The sequence below is a fragment of the Solenopsis invicta genome, unplaced genomic scaffold, assembly GCF_016802725.1.
Source record: "Solenopsis invicta isolate M01_SB unplaced genomic scaffold, UNIL_Sinv_3.0 scaffold_161, whole genome shotgun sequence".
Taxonomy (NCBI): domain Eukaryota; kingdom Metazoa; phylum Arthropoda; class Insecta; order Hymenoptera; family Formicidae; genus Solenopsis; species Solenopsis invicta.
Window position 1 is genome coordinate 15,324 of NW_024105249.1, and position 23,967 is coordinate 39,290.

General features: G+C 32.2%; 1 protein-coding gene and 1 non-coding gene across 2 annotated transcripts; one reads left to right on the forward strand and one right to left on the reverse strand.

The window, feature by feature from the left end:
* Nucleotides 1-256: 256 nt before the first annotated feature.
* LOC120359864 (tetraspanin-33-like) lies at nucleotides 257-19,829 on the reverse strand. The gene is made up of 8 exons (XM_039459276.1): nucleotides 19,503-19,829; nucleotides 14,897-15,085; nucleotides 11,949-12,119; nucleotides 9,690-9,917; nucleotides 1,893-2,081; nucleotides 1,636-1,806; nucleotides 688-909; nucleotides 257-540 (listed from the first exon to the last, which is right to left on the reverse strand). Exons 1-8 carry the CDS (start codon nucleotides 19,575-19,577, stop codon nucleotides 346-348), a joined length of 1,440 nt encoding a protein of 479 aa, XP_039315210.1. The 5' UTR covers nucleotides 19,578-19,829; the 3' UTR covers nucleotides 257-345.
* Trnas-uga lies at nucleotides 16,122-16,203 on the forward strand. The gene has a single exon. It is a non-coding gene; the product is annotated as a tRNA-Ser (tRNA).
* Nucleotides 19,830-23,967: the final 4,138 nt, after the last annotated feature.

The following is a 23,967-nucleotide window of genomic DNA, read 5'->3' on the forward strand; positions in this document are numbered from 1 at the left end:
TTTATCATTGATATACAAATTATTTAAAGCAATCAGACTGTCCGTACATATATATGCCTATTAAGAAAAATATATTAAACTATGTATTGTAAGTCAAGCAATTATTTGGTAATAAGTACTGTTTTCTCTTGCTATCCCATGTTAATTCATTGGACTTTATTATAAAATTAAGAATTAAGAATAAATATTCATTTTCATTAAAACGCGTTTTAAAAAATAGAATCTTTTTTTCTCATTATTCGAAATTTAATAAATTTTTTGTGAGCTCGACAAAATAAAAAAAACATTAAGTTTTTATATAATTATTCGATTTTTATATCAAAATGTTAATTTTGATCACCTGAATCATTTCTGATCGTCTTTCAATGGATAGTCTGGCGACATGTACACTACGGGAAACGTAGTTACGGGATCCGATTTTCCCAATGGCTCGTAACCGTTCACTAGATTCTCTCGTAACTCCCAACGACGCCTCTCCCTTTCTGTCTTCTGACGCCTGATAGCTCGTCCAAGCATACACGCAAACATAATTCCCGTTAGCTGAAAAGGAACAATTGACGATTTATCAGTTTACATAGGTAAATGATTGTTCAAAATTTTGTTTCATCTTACAAATATACTTGGTAGTATCGATGCCGAATTTTGAAATGCAAGAAATGAGATTAAAAAAAAGCTGAATCTACTAACTTGAATAAGGGCGATTGCTACCGCCCCCGTGCCGATGTATAGCGCGCTACGGTGAACAATAAGAGCAAGGCGACTAATACAGCCCTCCTGATATTTTCCATAACAACGGTCTGAAAGCTCATCCACTAGATATGCGCAACAAGAGTCAGGTACATCCATATGCGTATTATTGAACGGTACATTGTTCCAATCTTGGTAGTTATTATATCCACAACAGCGTAACTGTAAAACGAGAGAGAAATATGGATTAATTATTTTATTTCTTTTTTTTCCTATAAAAGAATACACTATATCCTGAAAATGTTTTTTGCAGAATGTGTTTAGTGTTAAAGATGTATTGCACATTTTCAAAATAATGGCAAAATTATAGATTGTTCTACATTGCATTTGGAAATAATATAAAAAGTCAATGGTCTTCTATCTGGATCACACACATACGCATAAATTATTTCAATAAGAAAAAATGTGATCAAATAAGTAAAAATGCAACTAATGATAAAAATCTGAATTTTTTTTTACAAGTACTTTATATAAGCATTCTAAGTATCTAAGATAATTTACGTAAAGCTTCATTGCGATATAGAAATCGGTTGTCAAGTTAATAAATAAGCAATATTTATTTATATAACAATTAAGTTCAGAAGCAATAAAATTTTGCATAAATTATTTTGAATACTTAATGTACTTATACAAAAAAATTGAATTTTCAAATTTTAATTTGTAATAAAATAATTTAATTTTTAATAACAAATAAGGTAAATAAATTATAAAAATATTATTCACACAATAAATGAAAATATATTATTTATAACTTTCATAGTTTATATTTAAAGTATAAATATTAATACATTTCCAATTTCAATTTTGCACTGTATGTGTAACACATTCTTAATTATCTTAAAAGATTTTTCTACCTTCTTTTATCTATAAAGCAGTCGATTATCTTACCCTAGACTGCATAAAATCGATTGCAAATCTGGCTTCCTCGTTCTTTTCATACTGATGCATCGTTACATTAATCTTCTCTGCTAAAAGATCCTTGATACCGTCTTGTAAGGCATACGCGGCAACAGCGGCAGCAAGTTCCAATAGCAAGACAAACGATAGCAAGACTGCAAACTAGATACGCGTGTATAAATATATTATACGTATCAGAGAAGATATCTGAAATAGAGTAGAAATACAAAATATTCGGTTTTCCTTACCACAAGAACCATGCAGGTACTTTCCCTAAGCGCACCGCAACATCCCATAAAGGCAATTATGAAGACAAGTATTCCGACTACGATCAAAAGAGTGGCTGGCGAAAAGTAGCTTGGATCGAGAAAATGCGAGAAATTTTCATAAACTGCGTAGATCGTCGTACCGACCGATATTATCATCACTCCCGTCAACTGCAATAAAATAACAGTAAAAAAAATATATAATTTTATTACATATTAATAAAAATATACAAGCTCGAGGCAAAAGAACAAACAATAATTTAATAATGACCACAACGAGCAATTCAGCGAAAATGGTAGTGCTTATTCAACATAAATTAGCGAATAATTATATTTTAGACAAAAAATGTTACAAAATCGTGTACAATTTTATATAATATTTTCAAGTAAAAATAATATTTTAATCACATCTAAAAATTAGATGTAAAAAATATCCATTTATAATTGATTATTTTGAATGTTATTATTTATTTTATTATTTTAATATATTTTTTAAACAGTTTACTAACGATCGTTTAATGATTCTATAAACTTCACTTATGGATTGATTATTCGATTACATGGAGTATCGACTCAAGGTCGATAATTTTCTTGCAAAAATTTAATTAGATATCTTTTTACATTTTAATTATTTAAAACGTAAGCCGATATCACTTAAAAATTATATTAAAATAAATTGAAAGAAATTAAGCTCGAAAAAATTAAATCAGAAATCTAACGAAATAAAAGCCAATACGATGCTTGTTAGCATAATCTATTGCTCATAAATTTAATGTGTTACATCATGGATTTTACGTTCGGCTTTACGTAATGGTTTTTATTTTGAAAACTGATAAAATGTTCGGCGCACAGTTCGCATAAGTTGGAGATTGTAATAATAATATTAGCTTGAATTAGTATGCATTATTTAATAGTATCTCAGAAAGAGATTCGTGGAATGTTATTTGTTTTTAATATATCCATGTTTATGTAATAACTTTTTCATTCTTATTGCAATTTTAAAGTTCCGTGTTTTTTCAGCAACCTGTATATTATTTCTACTTATAACAACCACTTAGATATGCAGTATTGCATACGATTTGCGAACATACAACATATACCGAACGTAACACACGCTCATTGTACAGTATATATAGTAAGGTTTCGATCATTTCCGTAATACGCGGTTTCCCTGACATTAGTTATATAATACATGTGTCCTCGCTTGAATGTAAACTTTTTAGACTAGAGGAAAGAGGGTATATGACACTTTTGTGAAGCGTATCGCTATCTACACGTTACCATCGGTCTTTATTTGCTCCACAAAGCGTATCGTATAATTTTCCACGATGAGCGGCTCTCTTATAATTTCTACACGTTTATTCGTAAATCTGTTTTATCACCGAAGGCTCAAAATAAAATGTGAAATCGTTTCAAATACATTTTGACAGAGCGTCGAGAGATACATGTTACATTAAGATAGGAAAGGCTTTTAAAACTTTTAATTTGATTTATATAAACAAACGCATTCGGATAAGATATCGACGACCCGTTTACGACGTATCATGAATTTATTTTTGTTTTCCTGTTCGAGCGCAACGAAATCAAAGAGCAAACAAAATGTTTGATCTTCATGCAATCGACCATTGTACAGGTCTGTCTTCCAAGATTTTTCGTTCTGTACTCGTGCACCGAAGTATACCCTTTGTTAAAATTTTAAATCGTACGATATGTCCCGACATCAACGATTGTGAAGATAATAAATTTATCTACTGATAAGAGCGACCACAAAGTCCCCTAGGCGAGCGCGATACAATGTAAGATATTTAGAACATGTTTTCCTGATATTACGTTTTGAGAACAACGAAAAGGGTTCTCATATCGTCGATTTGAGATTTCGGATGTCAAAATCAAGGAAAGGTCTTATTGTTAGTGAAAAATCGTTTTTCTCATACGCATTTTCCTTCACGTGCAGCAAGAAGTTAGAAATTTGCACAAGTGTCTGAAAATAATTTATAAATATGTTATACATGCATTTCACGGTCTCTTGTAGATATATTAATTATAATTTATAAATGCTTCCATATGCAATATACTCCACGCAATATACTTGCATCAAACTGATTATTCATGCCGATTTGTTGGCGATAATCTTAAGCCATTTGTCTGCGTATCCTGTAGTGATAAGTAATGAATCGTGAAAGAGTTCGATGGCGCATATTATTTCTCCTTTGTTTAATTGAGTATATGAGTGCTAATCGGGTTGTGCAGCTGTACAGGTTCGTCCATCCCTAATAATTCAGCAGTGCATAGCCTTGTCTACTGCGATATCGACCGCAGTTCGAAAGTGCCGTTCTCTCTAACAACGAAACTCGAACTTCGTGGCCCATATCCCCTTCTCCGTAAGCCGACAAGAACAAAGAACGTAATATAGAGCGTTTCAACAAGAAGTGTAGAATGTTTTTTTAATAAAACGGCAAAGAATTGTAATAATCAAGATTTCATTACTTCGTTATAGAGTAGAGACATGTAGATTATGTGTGTGGAATAGTATATATTATCCAAATGGCCGCTTCGACTCTTATTGCAAATCCTCTCTTTTCTCAAAATTTTCGATCATTTTTCGCAAAGATACGGCTGTATTTCAGCAATAGTAGCTTTGAGAGCGTTAATCGTCTGTGTATTATTGATATAGACCTTCCCTTTAACGTAGCCCTAAAGAAAATCTAACGCGCCAAATCGCATGATCTTAGTGGCCAATTATCGCCATTTCACGAAAGAAAACGACCACGGAACTTGAAACCCAATAAAGCGAACGTTTCATTACTTGTATGGCATCGCCCCATCTTATTAGAAATAAAAGTTCATTGTATTTGTATTCTTTAGTTCAAATTAAACAGATTAAAACGTCTACGGTCCGGTTCTTCATTATCTGGTTAGCTTATGATTAAACCTGTTTTACCAATAAGCTTCACTCATGATGATGGCATACCAAAAACCGGGCTTTAACATCTCTATAGCGCACTCCGTTTACCATAACAAACATTCTAGCATCTTTTTCAAAAAAGTATGATCCAATGATATCATCCGCAACAAATTTTCACACGTACCGAATGCTTCTTTTGCATTGGATTTTCCTGAGTCACGCGCGAGTTTTTAGAGATAACAATTTTTTATGACACAGCACACTATTCAAAAAACATCCCAAGGTTGTCTTAAGAGGTCTGTATTGTATAAGTTGCTTATTAACACACTTGTTGAAATGAAAATGCGTTCATCAATAAGCAATTTCTTTACCAGAAATCATTAGTAATAAAATTCAAGGATGTATTCTACGATTGTGTAGCGCTCTATGATAAATTCTACTAGTTTAGTAGATGACTGTAAAATAAAAACAAACAACATGTGACGATCTTTATGAAAAATGCCACGTAATTCAAATCTTAAAACATCTGTTGAAACACTCCAAAGGATCGGTAGAAAAAGCTCATCCTTTTGTCCCTTTACGTTTTATCTAGTTTAATCCCAATTTATTTTATTCTTAATTCCTTGACGGAAACAGTTCTACAAAATTCTTCACAAACTTCAGAAATGTTATAAAAATCTACCAAAAAATGCTGGAATTTGAACACTTTTGTTAACTTTAATTAAATATGACTCAGATATTTATTTTTCGCGTATATAAAAATATGTATATAAAATATTTTTACTGCAAAATATAAATTTTGAAAGAAAAATATTTCTATTAAAGAAAAAACAAATATTTCTATGAAAAAGAAAATAATTTCTATAAATTTCATTAAAACTATATATTTACTCATATAAATTTTTTCCGTCGGGGTACTTGTTCAATTCATTATAGTTTTACTGACAAATTCATAGAAATCACAGAAACGACACAATACAAAAATTTACAAAAATTTAAGTGTTCCAATTCTAGTATTTTCGTAGCATTTCTTAAAGAGAGAGAGAGAGAATTTTGTAGAATTTTTTTCAGAGTTGCCACGGATGACATAAACGATTCAATACGTTATTTGAATCGTCTAATACAGAAAATCGATTTAATAGATGGTACCAGGGGTTGAGCTATAATAATTTCGAATAATCCAATTTGTGTAAACCATGACTTTTTTATAAAGTCCATAATTTGCGATAATATCGATTTTCGAATTGCCGCACACAGAATAGAAAGACGTCTGCCACGTATACGCGAAAAATAAATATCTGAGTCATATTTTTCCTCGACATTAATCGCCATTTATGTTATCTATTCACTAACAGCTGTATCGAGCAGGTATCTTGAAGAAAAGTGATAACCAACAGTGATAGTCAATGCGTACTATAAACGAACACTTCGTCCGTTCCATGAATTATATTACATATATTTATGTAAAAAAAAATATGTATATATAGACATATAAATATAAAAAATATCTTGGTAATAATTATATGCATATATCTTTTTACACAAATATATATGTATTATACAATATATAAATATAAACAATTTTCAAAATAAATACAAAAAATTATAGCTAAACGTCTTATTCGCGTTACTTCTTTATCTTTCTCAAAAGTAGATTATTAGCAATTTAAGGTAACTCCGAGCGAAGTCTCCTTTCTCTATTCATCATCTACACGGTATATAATAGCAATCGATAATTATCGACGAACGGAGTTACATGGCTTGGATGAGGACACCTGGCCTGCGATGCGCAATTGCACGTCGAACTTACGTCGCAACGGCGTTTTCCTACGAGCCGCGATTCGTCGTACAGTCATTGGCGGTGACTTTATGCGTATTTGAAGAGTCATAATGCACGTTATCTCATATTTCAAGAATATCTGTTTCGACGGGGACTCATGCGACAACGAAGCCTCGCCTCGCGAGGCGAGTAACGTTTCGCATCTTCCGAGATTCTCGGTGACGATTCCTCGAGCCACGAAAAGTAAACGCTATTCCTTTTTCCCCTCAATTTTTTTTTTTTATTGACGCGCGTGGAGTCAGAGAGCCCGGTCGATAAATAAACATAAGGATCGCGATTGTCCTTCGATCGACGCGAGAATGCTTTGGAATGCGGCGGAGATTCGATGAAGAATATACGTTCCGCGAGACAACGGTGACGGAAAGATAGAAACGCCATTCACATTATGATGTACAGACCACGAAGAGGGAGTTGACCGCGCACAGCAGGTACTTGATGCAGCGGAGGCCGACGTCTAGGTGCGTGGCCGCCATTTTGCCTCGCGTTTAGCTTCTCCCGGGCGCAGATGCACAGCGAGCGGTTTCGCGCACCTTGAGCACTTCCAGTTGCTACACCGATTGCCGATGCCGACACTGGCGCGCCGGCCTGCGGCGTTATCTGCTGGCCGATAACGAGCCACGAAAACACACGATCGCGCACGGCGACGTATTCACGCGATACCGATGCGGATAATTTAGGTTTGTTTGGAACGTGCCGTATAACGTGGAGAGGGAGAGAGAGAAAGAAAGAGACAAATGGATAGAGAGAGAGAGAGAGAGAGAGAGACAAATGGATAGAGTGAGAGTGAGAGAGACAAATGGATAGAGTGAGAGAGAGAGAAACAAATGGATAGAGAGAGAGAGACAAATGGATAGAGAGAGAGAGAGAGAGACAAATGGATAGAGAGAGAGAGAGAGAGAGAGAGAGAGAGAGAGACAATGGATAGAGAGAGAGAGAGAGAGAGAGAGAGATAGAGAGAGAGAGAGAGAGAGAGAAGAGAGAGAGAGAGAGAGAGAGAGAGAGAGAGAGAGAGAGAGAGAGAGAGAGATAAATATGGATAGAGTGAGAGCCTGACAAATGGATAGAGAGAAAGAAAAATAGATGGACAAAGAGAGAGACAGACAGCCACAAGAGGGAAAAGGGGGGAAGAGGAGGAGAAAGAGTGGGAGGAACAAGGAAGTATTTGCGATAGCATGAAGAAAAAAACATGACAAAGCGATAAATCAGTTAAATTATAGCGCACTATGCGTCAATGAAAATTCGATTATTCGATAACAAGTGTCACATTGATATGAAATACATTTTTTTATAGATTTATTGGTGCAAGACATCTTTGTTGGAAATGTCGAGACATGTTTATATTTAATACATTGTAAAAGAAATTTATATCTATACGGTACATGTATAATATTTAACTGAATATTATATAGAGCTAAAATTTTCAAGTTGATGGGCGTGGAAGAGACGTCCACACCCGTTCGTTGCTACGTTTACACGTGGGCAAAACAACGAGGCAAACATGACTCATATGTGAACGATTAAGTTTAATTTCGTGTCTCTCTGCACACACACGCGCGCGTGTGTAAATATTTCTGTGCACAAGCGAGTGCTACGACTTTTTGTTTAAAATTTACAAGTCGCAAAGACTTGTGAAAAAAAAATTTATCGTAGACAAAAGCAGATTCTTTATTAAAAAAACGTGATTGTGTTTTATATTTCCACACACTTCCATGCAAAAAAAAATGTTTAAGATATTAAAATGTTTTATTTCTATGTTTAGATTTAAAATACTAATCGCCATTTTCATCAACGTAGATTAACTTTGATTTCGGTTCAATTTTTCATCTTTTTCTAATTCTTAGACCTAGAAAACGATGAAGTAAGTTAAACCGAGATTAAAATTAATCTACATTGGCACAGACGGCCACGAAACGTTTAAAACTGAAATCTAACAGTTTTAAACGTTTTAGTGTTTTAAATCTAAACACGTAAAAAAACTAAAATATTTTTAAGTATTTACAAGTCACTAATAAAACATTTTAATATCTTAAAATTAATCACTTCTTTTTTTAGTACATCTATGCAAATAACAGCCATTCTACAATCCTGTAAACAATTAGTTGTATTGTAAAAGGTGTAGTTGCATATCCACTTCAATCAATGTAAATTAACTTTACTCAGTTTTTCTTATTCTTAAAACTGAAAAAAGATAAAAAGGAAGTTAAAGATTAAGGTTAATTTGTATTCGTAGAAATGGAGTCTTACCACTGCATGTTATACTACTTACAACTACGTTTACGTACTATTGTAGAATGGTCCTAAGAACATGCAATTGGGATATTTTAATCAGAAATGATAAATCCATTTTCACAAAAACACTTGGCAAGGTAAAGATTTATTAAAAATACACACGGTTCATATAGCGCAATGCGAAGTATATAGCAAAAATAATTTACCACTGTTCTATGAAGACAAATAATATTTGTCAGATTAATTATCAGATCAATTATCAGATGTATGTAATTCGGTAATTCTAATGAAAATCCTGCTTGACTATCATCTAGGAATGTAACGCTGTTTCCGATGCGTTTGATGTCCGTATGGCACTTTACATGGTCTGATAACAATTCCTGATTGATTTTGCCAAGTAGGTTGACAAGAAGATTCCTATTAGCTGCAACATTAATTATTCCATTTTTGTATTAATAAAAGATGAATGTTTTTAGTTTATCAGAAACTTTGAAACGCAACGTTCGGAAAATCTAACATAAAAGAAATGTTTAGTTTCAAGATATTAAAATGTTTTATTACTGTCTTCGTTTTTTTTTTAAATACTTACAAATGGTTTAATTTTAAACAGTGTTTAAATTTAAAACGCTAAAATGTTTGAAGCTGTTGAAGATTGCAATTTTAAACGTTTCAGTGTTTTAAATCTAAATATCATTTAAAACTGAAATCTTTTTTAAGTATTGAAAAAACAGAGATAAAACATTTTAATATCTTAAAATTAAATTAAACACGTCTTTTTCGAGTAATAAGATACTAATGAGGATACCTGAATTATACCAAGACCTATCCCAACACCCGCTATCTTGGACGCGTGTTTTTCCGCGAAATCCCCGAACGCATCCATGCAGCCATGACGATGCAGACTCTGCGACGACAAGGTGCAGTTGGATTCACCAATAGCACCTACTACATTGTCGCAGCACGACATCGGAATAGCCGGCAGATTTCCCGGTTTTAACCAGTCAGTAGCATTGTTCGTCCCGCAACATTCAAACTGCAAAAACGGATTATACGTGGTTAATACGTTGATACATATACAGTTGCAGAGACAGAGTCAACAATTATAATGAAAGATTTCATGAGAAATACTTCATTATATATAAATATATGTATATACATGCATGCACACACATAATTGAATATATATATATTTAGTTATATACATTATAAATGTGATGTACATATAATATTTATACTATATGTAAATAATATATTATAAATAATATATAAATATATTATATGATGTATATAATTTTATTATTGTGCAATATAACGGATAATTGCTTTGAATTGAATCCATGTTTATAGGACATTATTTTTAGATTCAAAACGCTTATCTGTTGAAACAATAAATTATTTATATTGCCTATATTTATATAGTCTTAAATAAAAGCAGATACCTACATTTTTATCATTTATTTGGAATTTTTTTACTGTATTATGTCTTATTGGAATTATTCTTTATTTCAAGAATTCTTTTTAAACTTGTGTACATATAACGCGGTAATTAATAAAAAAATAATACAGACAAAAAAATTCCAGAAAAAAATATGAGTGTCTAATACTTTTGGCCAAAGATATATTTGATATATGCAAGATGCTCTATAATTATTGACAAAGCGCTCATGTGCCGGTAAAGTTAACTAAACTGAATAACTGGTAAAGAGTCATATGCAATGTGAATTATGATGTGATAACCAAATTTAATTAATGGAATTAACTTTGTTTAGCAGTGAAACATACTTCGAAAATGATTATTCGCATTTATTTTCGCAAGAAAATAATACTGGATATGATACTAATACCAAGCGTACGATTAGTATCTCTTATTTTAGTTATATCTCAAAAACGAAAAGTCAAATTAAAATGGAACAAGGCATGTTAAAGCTAAAAGTTGATACTTTTGCAAGGAAAAAAAATTTGATGCTGATACTACAATGTTCCGGAAATCCTAGAAATCATCATTTTTTATTTCATCATCTCTTTGACTTTTCTCCAAACTATGATGTGATAGCAAACTTTAGCCGTCGAATTCGTTTTTAATGACCAAAAATCCATCGAAAAACACTTTGTTTATTCATGTTTCAAAAATTATTATGTAATTTGTTTTTCACTAACTATTGCAGAAATAGTACACCCACGGTCATCGATTCTGTCACTCAGAAAATTTTTCAAACTGAGAAGTCATTATCTTTCTACATACGCAGTTCATGATTAACGTAGAAAATATTAATTAAATGACACTGGAACAATAACAATACAATAATTTAATAATAGTTTGATAGTTTTTAAAAATTTATCTTTAATTCATCTTCTTTTTCATCACGAGAAATTATTAATCTTCGAAACTCAAGTTTGCGGATTAACTTCCGAAAATTTATCGTATTTGACATAAAGATTACTTCGCCAAATGTGGTCGCGAGTGGCCAGCGCGACCGTAAGCTCTGATGTTACGTTAAACGTGAACTGCGAGTGTGTAGAAAGATAGTGACTTCTCAATTTGAAAAATTTTCCGAGGGACAGAATCGATGATCGTGGGTGTACAGGACTTCTATTCAGTTCAATCTACTCTACTTACAAACAAACGCTTTGTCAATAGGATACCTTCTGTATGTATGTATATACAGGGTGTCCTATGATTTCATATATATAAAATATAAAACATAAAATGCGCGCGCGCATATATTTCATAGATCGTTAAGGGTGGTCAAGGAAGTCGGTGTAAAAATCGATTTACGCTACCCTCTTGTAGCGTGCACGCCAGCTACCACACATGTATTATACACCGGAATTAGAGCCCGGCATTGAAATTATCCCTGTCGCCTGTCGTCCGCGATATCCTTGCAACGACCGGATCGCTCCCACGACTGGGGAAGACACGACGCGAAGCGCGAGAAACTTCTAACAAAGCTGCCGTCGGAAAAGGGGGAAAAAAACAAAACCACTCGCACATGGTCCGCCATTTCGAGGATATAACGCGATCACGCGTATAAATGCGGTAATTGTATATAATTGCGCGTTTTACGTCTCGTTGTAGATTGTCCCAGACGATTCTGATCTCTTCGCTGCCGTTGTATTTTGGCATCGTATCGAGCATCTTGGCCTTTGCAACTTCCTTCACTTGCGCCCTCATCACGTATCCCATTGTGCCGCCTATAATCTCCAGAAGGAAAATCGCAGCTAGAAGTGTGCAGAACTGCAAACGGCAAAAGAGAACGTCGTTAGAAGAATTCAAATTATCTTTCGACAGATTATTTTCTATGTATAATCATTAAACCTCCGATTACGCATTGGAAATTGAGGATTATATACGAACTGGAGATTAGAATTCAATCAACCAGAACAAAACAAATTAAAATTATTTGATTGAAAAAATTCTACCCCAATAGGACAGGCATTTATTAAATTATATGACGAAGTTTTGCATAAAAATTATAATTTGCAATTATGTATTTACAATAATAGATGTAGAAATACCTTTTACAAAATATTGATAACTACGGTACAATAATTTCAAAATAGTATTTCGGTAAAATTATCACAATATTTATATTTAGTACATTTGCAAAATTATATTTATAAAGAAATTGTTTAATAATTGAAAAAAAATATATTTTAAGCTGCGACCGTTGAAGGCATTCTTTTTCAATTTGTATAAATATATTTTAGCTTTATTGAGTATAAAAATTTTAAAATATAATTAATCCATATACATGTTTACAAAAATAAATAATTATTTCTAAATTATAATGTAGAAATATTGTAGTATGAAATATTACACATTCAGCATAATAACATTTTAAATAAAGAATCACAAGCGGTTTTTGAAATAATTGAAAAATATTTATATATCAAATTTAGATTTGTCTAATTTTGGACAAATATTTATAAATTCTATTTTGATAAAATTCCTGTTATAATGTATCATTTTAGCGCAAAATTTTTTTAATTCGTAATGCCATTATTGTGCAATATTCACGCAATATGCCTATCGAGGTAATCTTCAATTCGTAATTTTCGCAATCTCCAATGCATAATCTGTTATGTATAGGCTTTATACAGATATCCCAAAAATAAATCGGTTTCTTGGTATTAGGTGATGTATTTTTCTAAAGGTATCTGGAAAACGCGCAAATAGGATAGAATCTAATCTCGATGCTTAAAATATTTGTTATATAGTTTCTAGTCTTACGTTTGCGTCAATTTTTTAAAGCAACGCCGGAAGTACTCCCGCCCTCGTCTGCATGCGAGGGAGAGTAATTTTCCCGGAATAAGAGCCGGGGCGAAAGTAAAACGGGGGGAGGACACACACATGTCAATTACGTACCTCGTGCACAAAACATATGATCCATTATGTTATGAAAACGAGGGGGAACCGATATCGTGGATGGACAAGACTTTAGCCGCACTTTTTTCCGTCCGCGTATCGCGGTCGACAACCCAACACTCCGTATCGAGATCCTAATCTTGAATTAATTCGAATAGAACAGCGTCGAAAATGCGCTGCAAATGTTCTCGAGTCACGACAATGGTTCGCTTTATTGCTCGCGTTGCGTTACGATTGATTCTCGTCGGCGCGTTCTCAATCGGAAGTGCAATCCTATGGCGAGCTCCGCCAGGTACGGTCGATCGATTGAAACGTAAATCATTTACAATCGGTGCATTTACAATGAACATCGTAATTTTTAAATAAAATGTTTTTAACGATCTTCAATAGGCAATTATTGTGCCAATAATGTGCAAATAATTTTGTAATAATTGCAGATTTAATCTAGTACATATACAGACAAAAATTCATATCAAATTAACAATTTTTTGTCTCATGTACATATCAACAAGAATAAAAAAAAGTCTTTAAAGAGTTGATAATTCTAAATTTCAATAAAATATTTTTATTTCAATATTATAATAATCACTTAAATAGTACAACATGATTGTTTTCATATTAATAGTATTTGATATTAAATTTAAAAAATTGTATTGCTTGATTTGAAAATATTGTTTTCTATCTAATATCTTTTCTTTTCAATTCATTTTTTCAACTTATGAAAATTATTATCGAACAAAGATGAATGTATTTTTCGTGACAAAACTGTAAAACATATCTTTATGTAAGCAAAATGTCTAAGATTATCAAATTAAAAAAAAATTTCTAATTGTGCTTATATTGAGTATCCCATTTCAATGCTGCACTTTATATGGAAACAATGGAATACTTTGAAAAGGAAGCATTTTTAGAAAAAAATGTTCTCGACGAAAGACAATAATTATTAAAAAGAGCATATTAATTTTAATTTAATAATAACTTTTTTCTATGTATAATGTTGTTAGTAGAATTAGCACAAATATTGTCAACAAAATATGATGACAGATTAATGGCAGAAATTCAATCTTTGATGTATTCCTTTTACAATTGATTGGCAGAGGAAATAGAGCAGAATCTGTATTTGACAGATTCTGCTCGGTTTCTGCCGTCAATCTGCTGTCAGATTATGTTTGCAAACTTTGTCGATAAAACACAAGATTAATGCAGACAAAGTACATGCCTTTTTTCTAGCAATTTCTGATCGAATTTACTACCAATCTAGCAGTGCATTACAGAGAGTTTGCTTATTATCATTATTAATATTATTGATTTAGTCGGCTGAGTAATTATTATTTGCTAATTAAACGTTTATACTTACTGCGACGGAGTCGCAGTGTTAAATTATTTGATTGCGTATGGCGCAACAACTTTTCATTTTCATTATTGAGAAAAATTCTGAAGAATATATGCGATATTCAAGTGATATAACAAGTTAATAAGTGTGTAGCTTAACACGTAAAATAATTAAATTATGCATTTTTTATAAGAATAAATTATTCACTTTTCATGAAAAAGATGAATAATTTATTTATTGCAGAAAGTACAATCAAAGTGCGATATTTAATAAGAGAAAAATGTTATTCAAGTATTTATGATCTTTGTCTTACCGTTATAATCATGCAATAACTTTCGCGAGCGGCTCCGCAGCATCCAAAGAAAGCGATGATAAAAATGATAGCGCCCACGGCTACGAGAAGAGACGGTACCGAGAAGAAGCTGTTGTCAAGGAAATGTTGGTACTGATGGTACACTCCATGGATGACCACGCCGATCGATAGCAACACTATTCCTGTAATCTAAGCACAATTCATCGATGCGTAATTTATTTCTATTGATAAAAGGAGGATCAAAAAAATAATTTATAAAATTGATAAATATATTTACAAATTTTAATACAGAAATATTATTAAATACCAAAATTCGCTTTGATTAAAAATCATATTTTTTCTCCTACTTGTATTATTCATATTTCCATCTAATTTCACTTATCGAAAATATAATTGAGTTAATCACGCTAAAAACCAGTAATGATTACATAACGATTTCGTCACGTTAAATAATGGTTTCGCAGTATTGCGCAATCAATTAAACGACGTAATTGTTTAATTAAGAATGTGTTATATATTCAAACTAATGAAAAATCTACAGACATTCTATGTTGCATTTTTTATTAACATAAAAAATTTAATTGTGACATTCGAATCAAAAATTATTTCAATAAGAGATAGAGATGTCCAATGGATAGAGAGATCCAATGGAAATGCAATTAAAAAAATGTAATTCTTTTTAAATTGGATTTCTTTTACATAAGTACGTGCTTTATATAGTTCAAGATGATTTATGTAAAATTTTATTATGATGCAGAGAATAATTATTCTAATAAGTAAATAAGTAAAATTTATTTGTTTATTTATTTATAAAATTAAACTCAGAATAGCATGAATACAATTTTGCATAAATCATGTTAAATGTATATAAAATACTTATACAAAAAAATTAAGCTGTTTGTCATTATTTTTTAACATAATTTTATTTTTAATAACAAATTAAATAAAAATATGTTATTAAATAAAATATAATGTTTTTAAATTATTCACACAACTTTCATATGTATATATAGTTTGTTTAAATAAATATTAACACATTTTTCGAATTTTAATTTATTTTGCAAGAGTTGTGCGTATGTTGTACGTACAATGTATCTTTAATGTAATTAGTAGTTATAATACATATGAAAGAAACGCGCAAGATTAATTTCATAGAATACATTAACTTTTTAGAATTTTACATCTGCGCACAGTATATTGTACAAATAGCAGCACGTTTGCAACAGCTGCGGTGTCCGAGCGGTTAAGGAGATGGACTTGAAATCCATTGGGTTCTACCCGCACAGGTTCGAATCCTGTCCGCAGCGAATTTTTTTTTCTTTTCTTCTTTCAAACAAGATGTAATCATTTACACATATATATGCATGTATCTTGACAAATAAACGCAAAAATAATGGTTTTTAACTAACTATACTAACAATAGCAGAAATTCAATAATTTCAGCACTTCTAAAACATTAATTTTGCAATAATGCGATTTTGCAATAAATTAAATAACTACGTTAAAAAATTATAATCGGAAAAAAGCATTACTTCAGATAAACGGGTTTCTTACTTCGTAAAAAATTAACACGCATGTAGCGCAAGAACGTTAATAGCGTGTCTATTAATAAAGCGATAACAAAAGGTGTGTGTTTCGATTGTGCTGAATAATCGAAGAACAGGTTAGTTATTGAATTGCTTATCATCTTATCAAACTGTAGTTTCTATACATATGCATAAACAACTACGAATTCTTTACTTCTAATAATAAAATTATTTTGGATGTCTAATTCTTGTCCCACTCTGTAGCATATGATATTCGTCATAGTACAATCGCTTTCATCCGTATCGATCGCACCGAATGTGGCCTTTCAGTGTCATCACGTTGCGTACGAAAAAATCCAAAGAAGGCAGATATCGTATGAGAATTCTCCGTTGAACATATCTTTTACGCTGATCAATTTTTCTTTGTAAGATTTCTCTTACAGTGATTCATCTACTTGCAGTCTTCATCGTTGAATCCAATCGATAACTAAATAACCGATGAATTAATTTAATTTTACGTCAGACTTATAACACGCACTTAAATGGCATCTATATTTGAACACACATTCCATATACGGGGTGTCCAATATATTCACTAAGAATCTGCGATTAAAAGTTTAATTTTGACAATAATAAACTTATATATTAATTAACTAAGGAAAAAATTGTGATTGCTTTGTCACATATTTTATAACATTGGTTATTACTGATATAGTTTCTATCAATTTTTTTCAAAAATCGATTTTTCTTCAAAATTGTTCTATTTTTTTAGGAAAATTGATAGATGTAAAAATTTTATTTTCGAAACTACAAGATGTAAATATGACTATTCGTCAAATGATCTTATTATAAATGCAGTACTTTTCCACTCAAATTTTCAAACAGATACTTGTTACGAGTGATTTCGACCAATATTCATCTACCAAATACAAAGTTGAAATATTTGCTCAAAATAACTCAATATTTGCGTAACTCATAAAATATAAAAAGTTGACACAAAAAACTATATACCTATCTGCAAATATATACGTGTACATTGTATTCTATATTTGTTAATGATATCTGAATTAAATTCCATTTTCAATTTCACATTTCCACTGTCTTTCAATAAATATTTGCGGGGAAAAAAACGTGATTTACGTCGCGCATATCATTTAAAAACCGGATTCTACTGAACCACGTGACTGATGCTATCTTGACAATGTACGTACTTTAGCGCGATTGTTGGATTTTGACGTTCCACGAGACAGGAACAAATATTAATCAAAACCAACTAAAATACTGTATTAAACTCGTATTTATTGACAGCCGCGAATTCTAATTAAAATAAAATTTGGCTGAAATTAACTTTTGATTAAAATTCGATTTCGTCTCATTCTACACAGTCTTAAAATGGTAAGATAAGAATCCAGTATCTACATAAACAAAAAGATGTCTTTTAGATTTCTAAAAGATGTCTTGCTATGTCTTAAGATATCTTACAATTTTCGTAAAGCTTCGAAAATACATCTATTAGCGATCTGAAACATATCTTACTCAATATTTTGAGATATCACGTTAGATATCTATGAAGATGTCTTGAAGATACCTTTTAGAAATCTAAAAGAAATTTTATGTGACAAATATCTTAAAAATATATTTTAAGATGTCTTTTCGACATCTAGAAATATCTTGAAGATATCTTTAATAAAATATCTTTTAGATTCCCACAAAACTTTAACGTATTTTTTAGGTAAACAAGAAACATTAAAATAACATTTTTGGCTGATTTCTTCATACTTCTCGATAATTATCTCTTCCAGACAAAGATATTCATCAGTTAATTAAAAATTTATTTTTTTCACTGAAAAATTCATTTTCTTCACTTCTGGTAACAGATAGCTATTCTTCATACTACCAGTTTTAATACTACTAACTTTCGACATAAAATATATTAGAATTTCACTATTTTACTGCAGTAGAAATTATCATTCTCTGGGAAATATCTTGTGGATAAGGTTATCTAGAGATGAAGAAATTGGGCACTAAAGAAATATTTCCTGACAACACGTATGTCTACTGCCCGCTTTCTTTACATCTCCCGATAGCTATCTTCTAGATAAACATATTTGTCACATAATTAAAAATTCGTTTTCTTGATTGAAACCTCTAGTTATGTATCTAATGGAGCTAGAGATGAAGAAATTATATATAAAAAATATTTAGGAAACATTTTTAAACATCTTAAAGACTAAAAGATGTCTTAATGTAAGACCTTTTAGATCCGAATTCATAGACATTTTTCAGATCTAAATCTCAAATCTGTCTTTGTCTCGCATATGGTAACGTAGTAAGCAAGTCAAAGACAGATTTGAGATCTGAAATTTGAGAAACGTCTATGAGTTCGGAATTTAATGTTGTCTGGCTTAATTTCATGTATACTTTTGGACGTTTTAAAATAATATTATGTAAAACATTTCAAAAAGATTATTTTATACATTTTTTTTTCAAAACATCCCAGACAACGTGCGTGTTTAAAAAACGTCTTTAAGATATCTTTAAGATATTTTTTACGTCTAAACGATATCTTAAAAATGCCTTTAGACACGCGTTGCCGTCTAGAATTGTTAAAATGTTTCCAAGTTATGGTCAAAGTTTGTTCATATTGATATTGTATACAACATCAAGTGTATGATGTGTTTGAAAACGTTACTTGCTGTTAAATATTCTAATAGCACTTTATGCTTACTGGGAAGTGCTCTTAGTTAATTTCAACTGAAACTACTTTAGCTAACTTCTACCATTGCTCGTAATAAAAAAATAATAAAAATTTTGATCGATCTTATTTATTCACTTCACGGCTTTGCAAACGCATATTCGTAAAAGTTACGCTCTTGTTAAGCTTCTGAAAATTGCGACTGTCGATCGTAATCGAGGGTTTTCAACAATTGCACTGACGCGTGTCGATACAACGCACGGTTCGATAGCTCGCAAGCGCAATCGAGTCGCGCGGATCCATGCCAACTCAAGATTCCAGGTTCCAGGTTACAGAAGGAACCGCGAGACGTCTGCCGACAGCTGATCGTCGGCCGCGTACTTACCACGAAGAACAGGTTGAAAGCGAACATCAAGTACTTGATGGTTTTCGGCGCCAGACTCAGCTTTGTCATCGCCATTGCTGGAGAACTTGTCTATTATGAATTACGCACACGCGGTTCTCACTGTCCTTCTCTCTCTCTCTCTCTCTCTCTCTCTCTCTTTATCTCCCTCTCTTTCTCTTTCGCACGCGCGAAACTCACACGGATAACGGACGGACTGCTTTCAAGGGAGAGGCGCGAGCGCTACTGTGCAACTTCGGAGAGCAACGAAAAACGCGGCGAAAAAAGGCCCCTTAGCGCGAGAACAGACGTTCCGACGAGTGGCGCCGATGTGCACGTGCCAAGAGCGGGATACACGTATGCGACACCACACACGCACAACTGCTGTCGGTCGCGTGCGTACACACACGTGAATATGCATGGCGCGCGCAAACGAGTGCGTATCGGTGCGGCGCGGAGACCGGTCGAAATCTCGCTTCGGTAATTCGTTCCGAGATACATCGACATTGGCGGCCAGGTGTTGGTGCCGCACACGTACACCTGTTACCGATCCTGCGCCAGTGGTTGCGAAATCTCGAGAGATTTCTCGTTGATTTTTCGGCCGAATGTATAGACAGTTTCGTAACGCGTATATATCGATAAATGACCTGACGAAAACCATTTCTTGTGGAAGATTAGGCGCGGAAGAGACCTGATTAGAGAAAAAGATTCTTAACATATTTCGTGCCACGTGGCGTCCTTATGCTGAACTTTCCGTTCAGGCCACTTGATATGTATAATCAGCGTTGTGCTTATGCCCATTTTCTTCACCTTTAGATAACTTTATTCATAACAACACCAATGAGACATCATTTATTAAATAATGGGACGAAATCTTACATTCTAATGTACAATCATGTAGGTATACAAAAATGGTTGTAAACGTATTGACTCTTTATAAAATGTTGACAACTGTTTGCGCATATAATTTCGAAATGACATTTCGGCAAAACTATGACGATATGTCGATTCATCTTAATAACATGTTTATATTACTTTACCGCAATATTGCAAAATTTTCGTCAATTCGTATTGCCATTATTGTGCAATATTTGCACAATAATTATCGGAAGATAAATACCTCTCAAAGAATATGATAATTTCTATTAAAATTCTAGTACATTTTGTATGAAAAATTAGTATGAAGAATAACTATCCTTTAAATACGTAGCCAGAGGTTGAAGAAAACGAATTTTTAGTTAATTAATTAGAACATGTACAGTTATCGGGAGATGTGAAGAAATTGGGTATTAGATAATTTAATTATTTAAATAAAAACAAGATAAATTACATGTAAACGTATTTTAAATAAAATACATTTAGATGCAATAAAATATTTTTCCTAAGGTGGAACGTGTTTTTAACACTTTGTTGTATGGTGTTTTCTGCAAAAAACCTTTCTCGCTACAGTTTTTGTATATTTTTGCATTTGATAATTGATTTATGGTTAATGAATTGTATTTCGAGTTGGAAGCGTAAATAGATAAGAAAATCTAATTTCTTCATTAATTTTAGATGGAATTTCGTTCGTAATAACACTTGCACTTCAAGAATCGAAAAAAGATACATGAATAAAAATAACATTTCAATAAATAGAATATGTAAAATCGACGACAACTTTAAGATATCTTTCAGAGTTCTTTATGAAATGTCTCAGAAATATTTCTTAAAAAACTCTTGAAGATATCTCAAAGTTGTTTTATACGGACCCTACGAAATCAATAATACTGTCAACAAATACCAACAGTACTATCGATTAGGTTTGATTAATATTGATGATTGATGTAGAATACTAACGGTAATACGGATTTTTTGCTTTTCGAGTATCAGTGAGAGTATCGCTGTGTGGTGAGCATATTGACGATAATAATGAGTACGTGAAAAGGATGCGTCAACATTTTCATCAGTATAATTACACAATCATGAAGAACATGATTACAGAAATAATCTTAGCTTAGTAAAAATATCGATGAAAACTGTTAGTATTATTGATTCAATATTACTGATCAGTATTATTGATCGTGTAGTGCTCGTATTACCTGTTGATTTTAAACAATATGCTGTCTGAGATACAATTAAACTTTGAGCGCGAGGAAAGTCAATTTTTAACGCGCAATATCGCCCCTGCGTCAAATAAATAAGACGCAACGACTCAGCGCGAATAAATACTGTTACAAATGAAATATTAGATTATACATCGCGCTGTTTTCATGTTCCACCTTAAAGTTCATTTGCATTCGCCAGTATCTTAACATTCCACTCATAAACATGTTTACGACCCCGGGCAAGCTGTTCCTAAAGGAAGATAAAATTTTTGGCCATTGCGAGAGATAATAATCTGCACGAGTCGTTTTGTTTCCGCGTTGTTTGTTTGCGTGCGCGTGACGTCTTTCCGCGACGGACGCGACACGGTTCACGGAAATCTCCGCGGAAACGCTGATAAAACGCGTCGGGCACGATACCTTGGCGGCCTCTACGCCTGGGTTCGGCCACGTCGTTAGTTATAGACCGTAATTGAGACCATTGAGGCGTAGAATATGGAGCAGATCCTCTAACGTGGCTAATATAATATTCAATAACCGAGTGCTCAAGGGTAACACTTGACACATATCTCACCGCGCGTCCCCGTGCGCGATGAGTTATTACCCGTCGCATGATCGGTTAATGATGCCGCGATCAATCCGTGACACAAATATCCGTTTACATCGTCTGGCGGGCCCTTCCACGTCGAAGCGAGAAGGGGAGGAGGGAGGGGGGGCGCAAAATCGGGCTAGATACGTGCGTGCGAACTTATATCTTGCCCTGCGGCAAGTATTGTTCGTTCTAGATGCTAAAATCGAACAATATACCGCTGGTTCAAACGGAACATGTCGGCGATTGTTTCGACTCGCGCGAAGATAATGTACGAGTTATTTTTAGCTTCCCTTGTTATTCGTCGGTCGAGATACAATTCATGTTTCGACGAATGATCCATCAGTTTTGAAGTTCCTTTTTTTCGCTTTTAATGCCATTATGTTAGAAAGATTATATCGGGCGGAGGGCAGGGAAATAGGGAAATAGTTTAATATTTTATAATTATATATACATAAAAAAAGAAAAATGATACTATATTAACTGTAATAAAAAATTATATACACGGTATTAGCATATATTCGAGAGAAAGGTGTTTAATGTTAAGATATTGAAATGTTTTCTTTTTATTTCCTCTCTTTGAATATCTAAAAATATTTTAGTTTTTAACGGTGTTTAAATTTAAAACACTAAAACTTGAATTTTGCATTGAAATTTTTAAGTTTCAAAGTTTAGTTTTTATTGTAAATCTAAATACTGTTTAAATTAAAACCATTTTAATATGTTGAAATTAAACACTTTTTTGAAGTATATATACTCGTATTTCAAAAAAGTGTTTAATTTCAAACCGTCTTTATTAGATTGTTGTTAACTATAGTTAATAGGAGTCTAATTGAAAAAGACAATCTCATTAATGCAATAATAATATTAATAAAATAAATATGTCATGTGAGATGCACTAAGAGAAAAAAAAATTAATGTCATTATTATAATTTAACTATAATTCATAGCCATTGTCGGTGCCAACTATATGTATATTTCTGTACCTTGGTGCTAAAAGGGCCAATGTCCTTCAAAATTGCCAAATTTGAGTTATATACATTAATGAACTCTAAATGGGAACCACTATTATTGTAAAAAGGGTCAATGTCCTTCTATGAATACATTTTGAAAAATAACAATTGTATAGAGGCCAATCTCATTTTATGTGCAAAAATGGCCAATATGACCATAGATAAAACTTGAACAGAACTTAACACTGTTAAAACATCAGTAAACAACATTACATTAATAACTAAAATATAAAAAACACAAATTACGTACAAATTTACTTGCTGTTTTAGAAATATAAAGAATGAATTTTAAATTTCAGATAATTTGAAAATTCGGACATTGGCTCTTGTAGCACCAAGGTACAGATTTATAGATATTTTAATCAAATTTATATTAGTTATTAGTTATTATTACTACGTAAATAGTAAACAAATGTTTAAGAATTAGATATATTCACTAATTGATTGTGATTGTATTTACTATATAAAAATGTTTATTTTAAGTTTACCATATTTTGATATTTTACTACATTAATAGTTTTATAGTAAAATTTTTTCATAGTTGATAAAATTATAAACACAAGATGATTATTATTAAAATTATAGTGATAATAACTACAAAAATGAATTCTTATCATAATTTTTATCCCATGTAATTATAGTCATAAATATTAAACATTTTTGTCTTAGTAATTTAAAACAAAATTATTTATTACATTTCCAGTAAATGACAATGAATTTAAATGAATTTTAAATTACATTCCATTTTATCCGAATTCGCGCTTTAGATTTCCGCGGAGTATTTA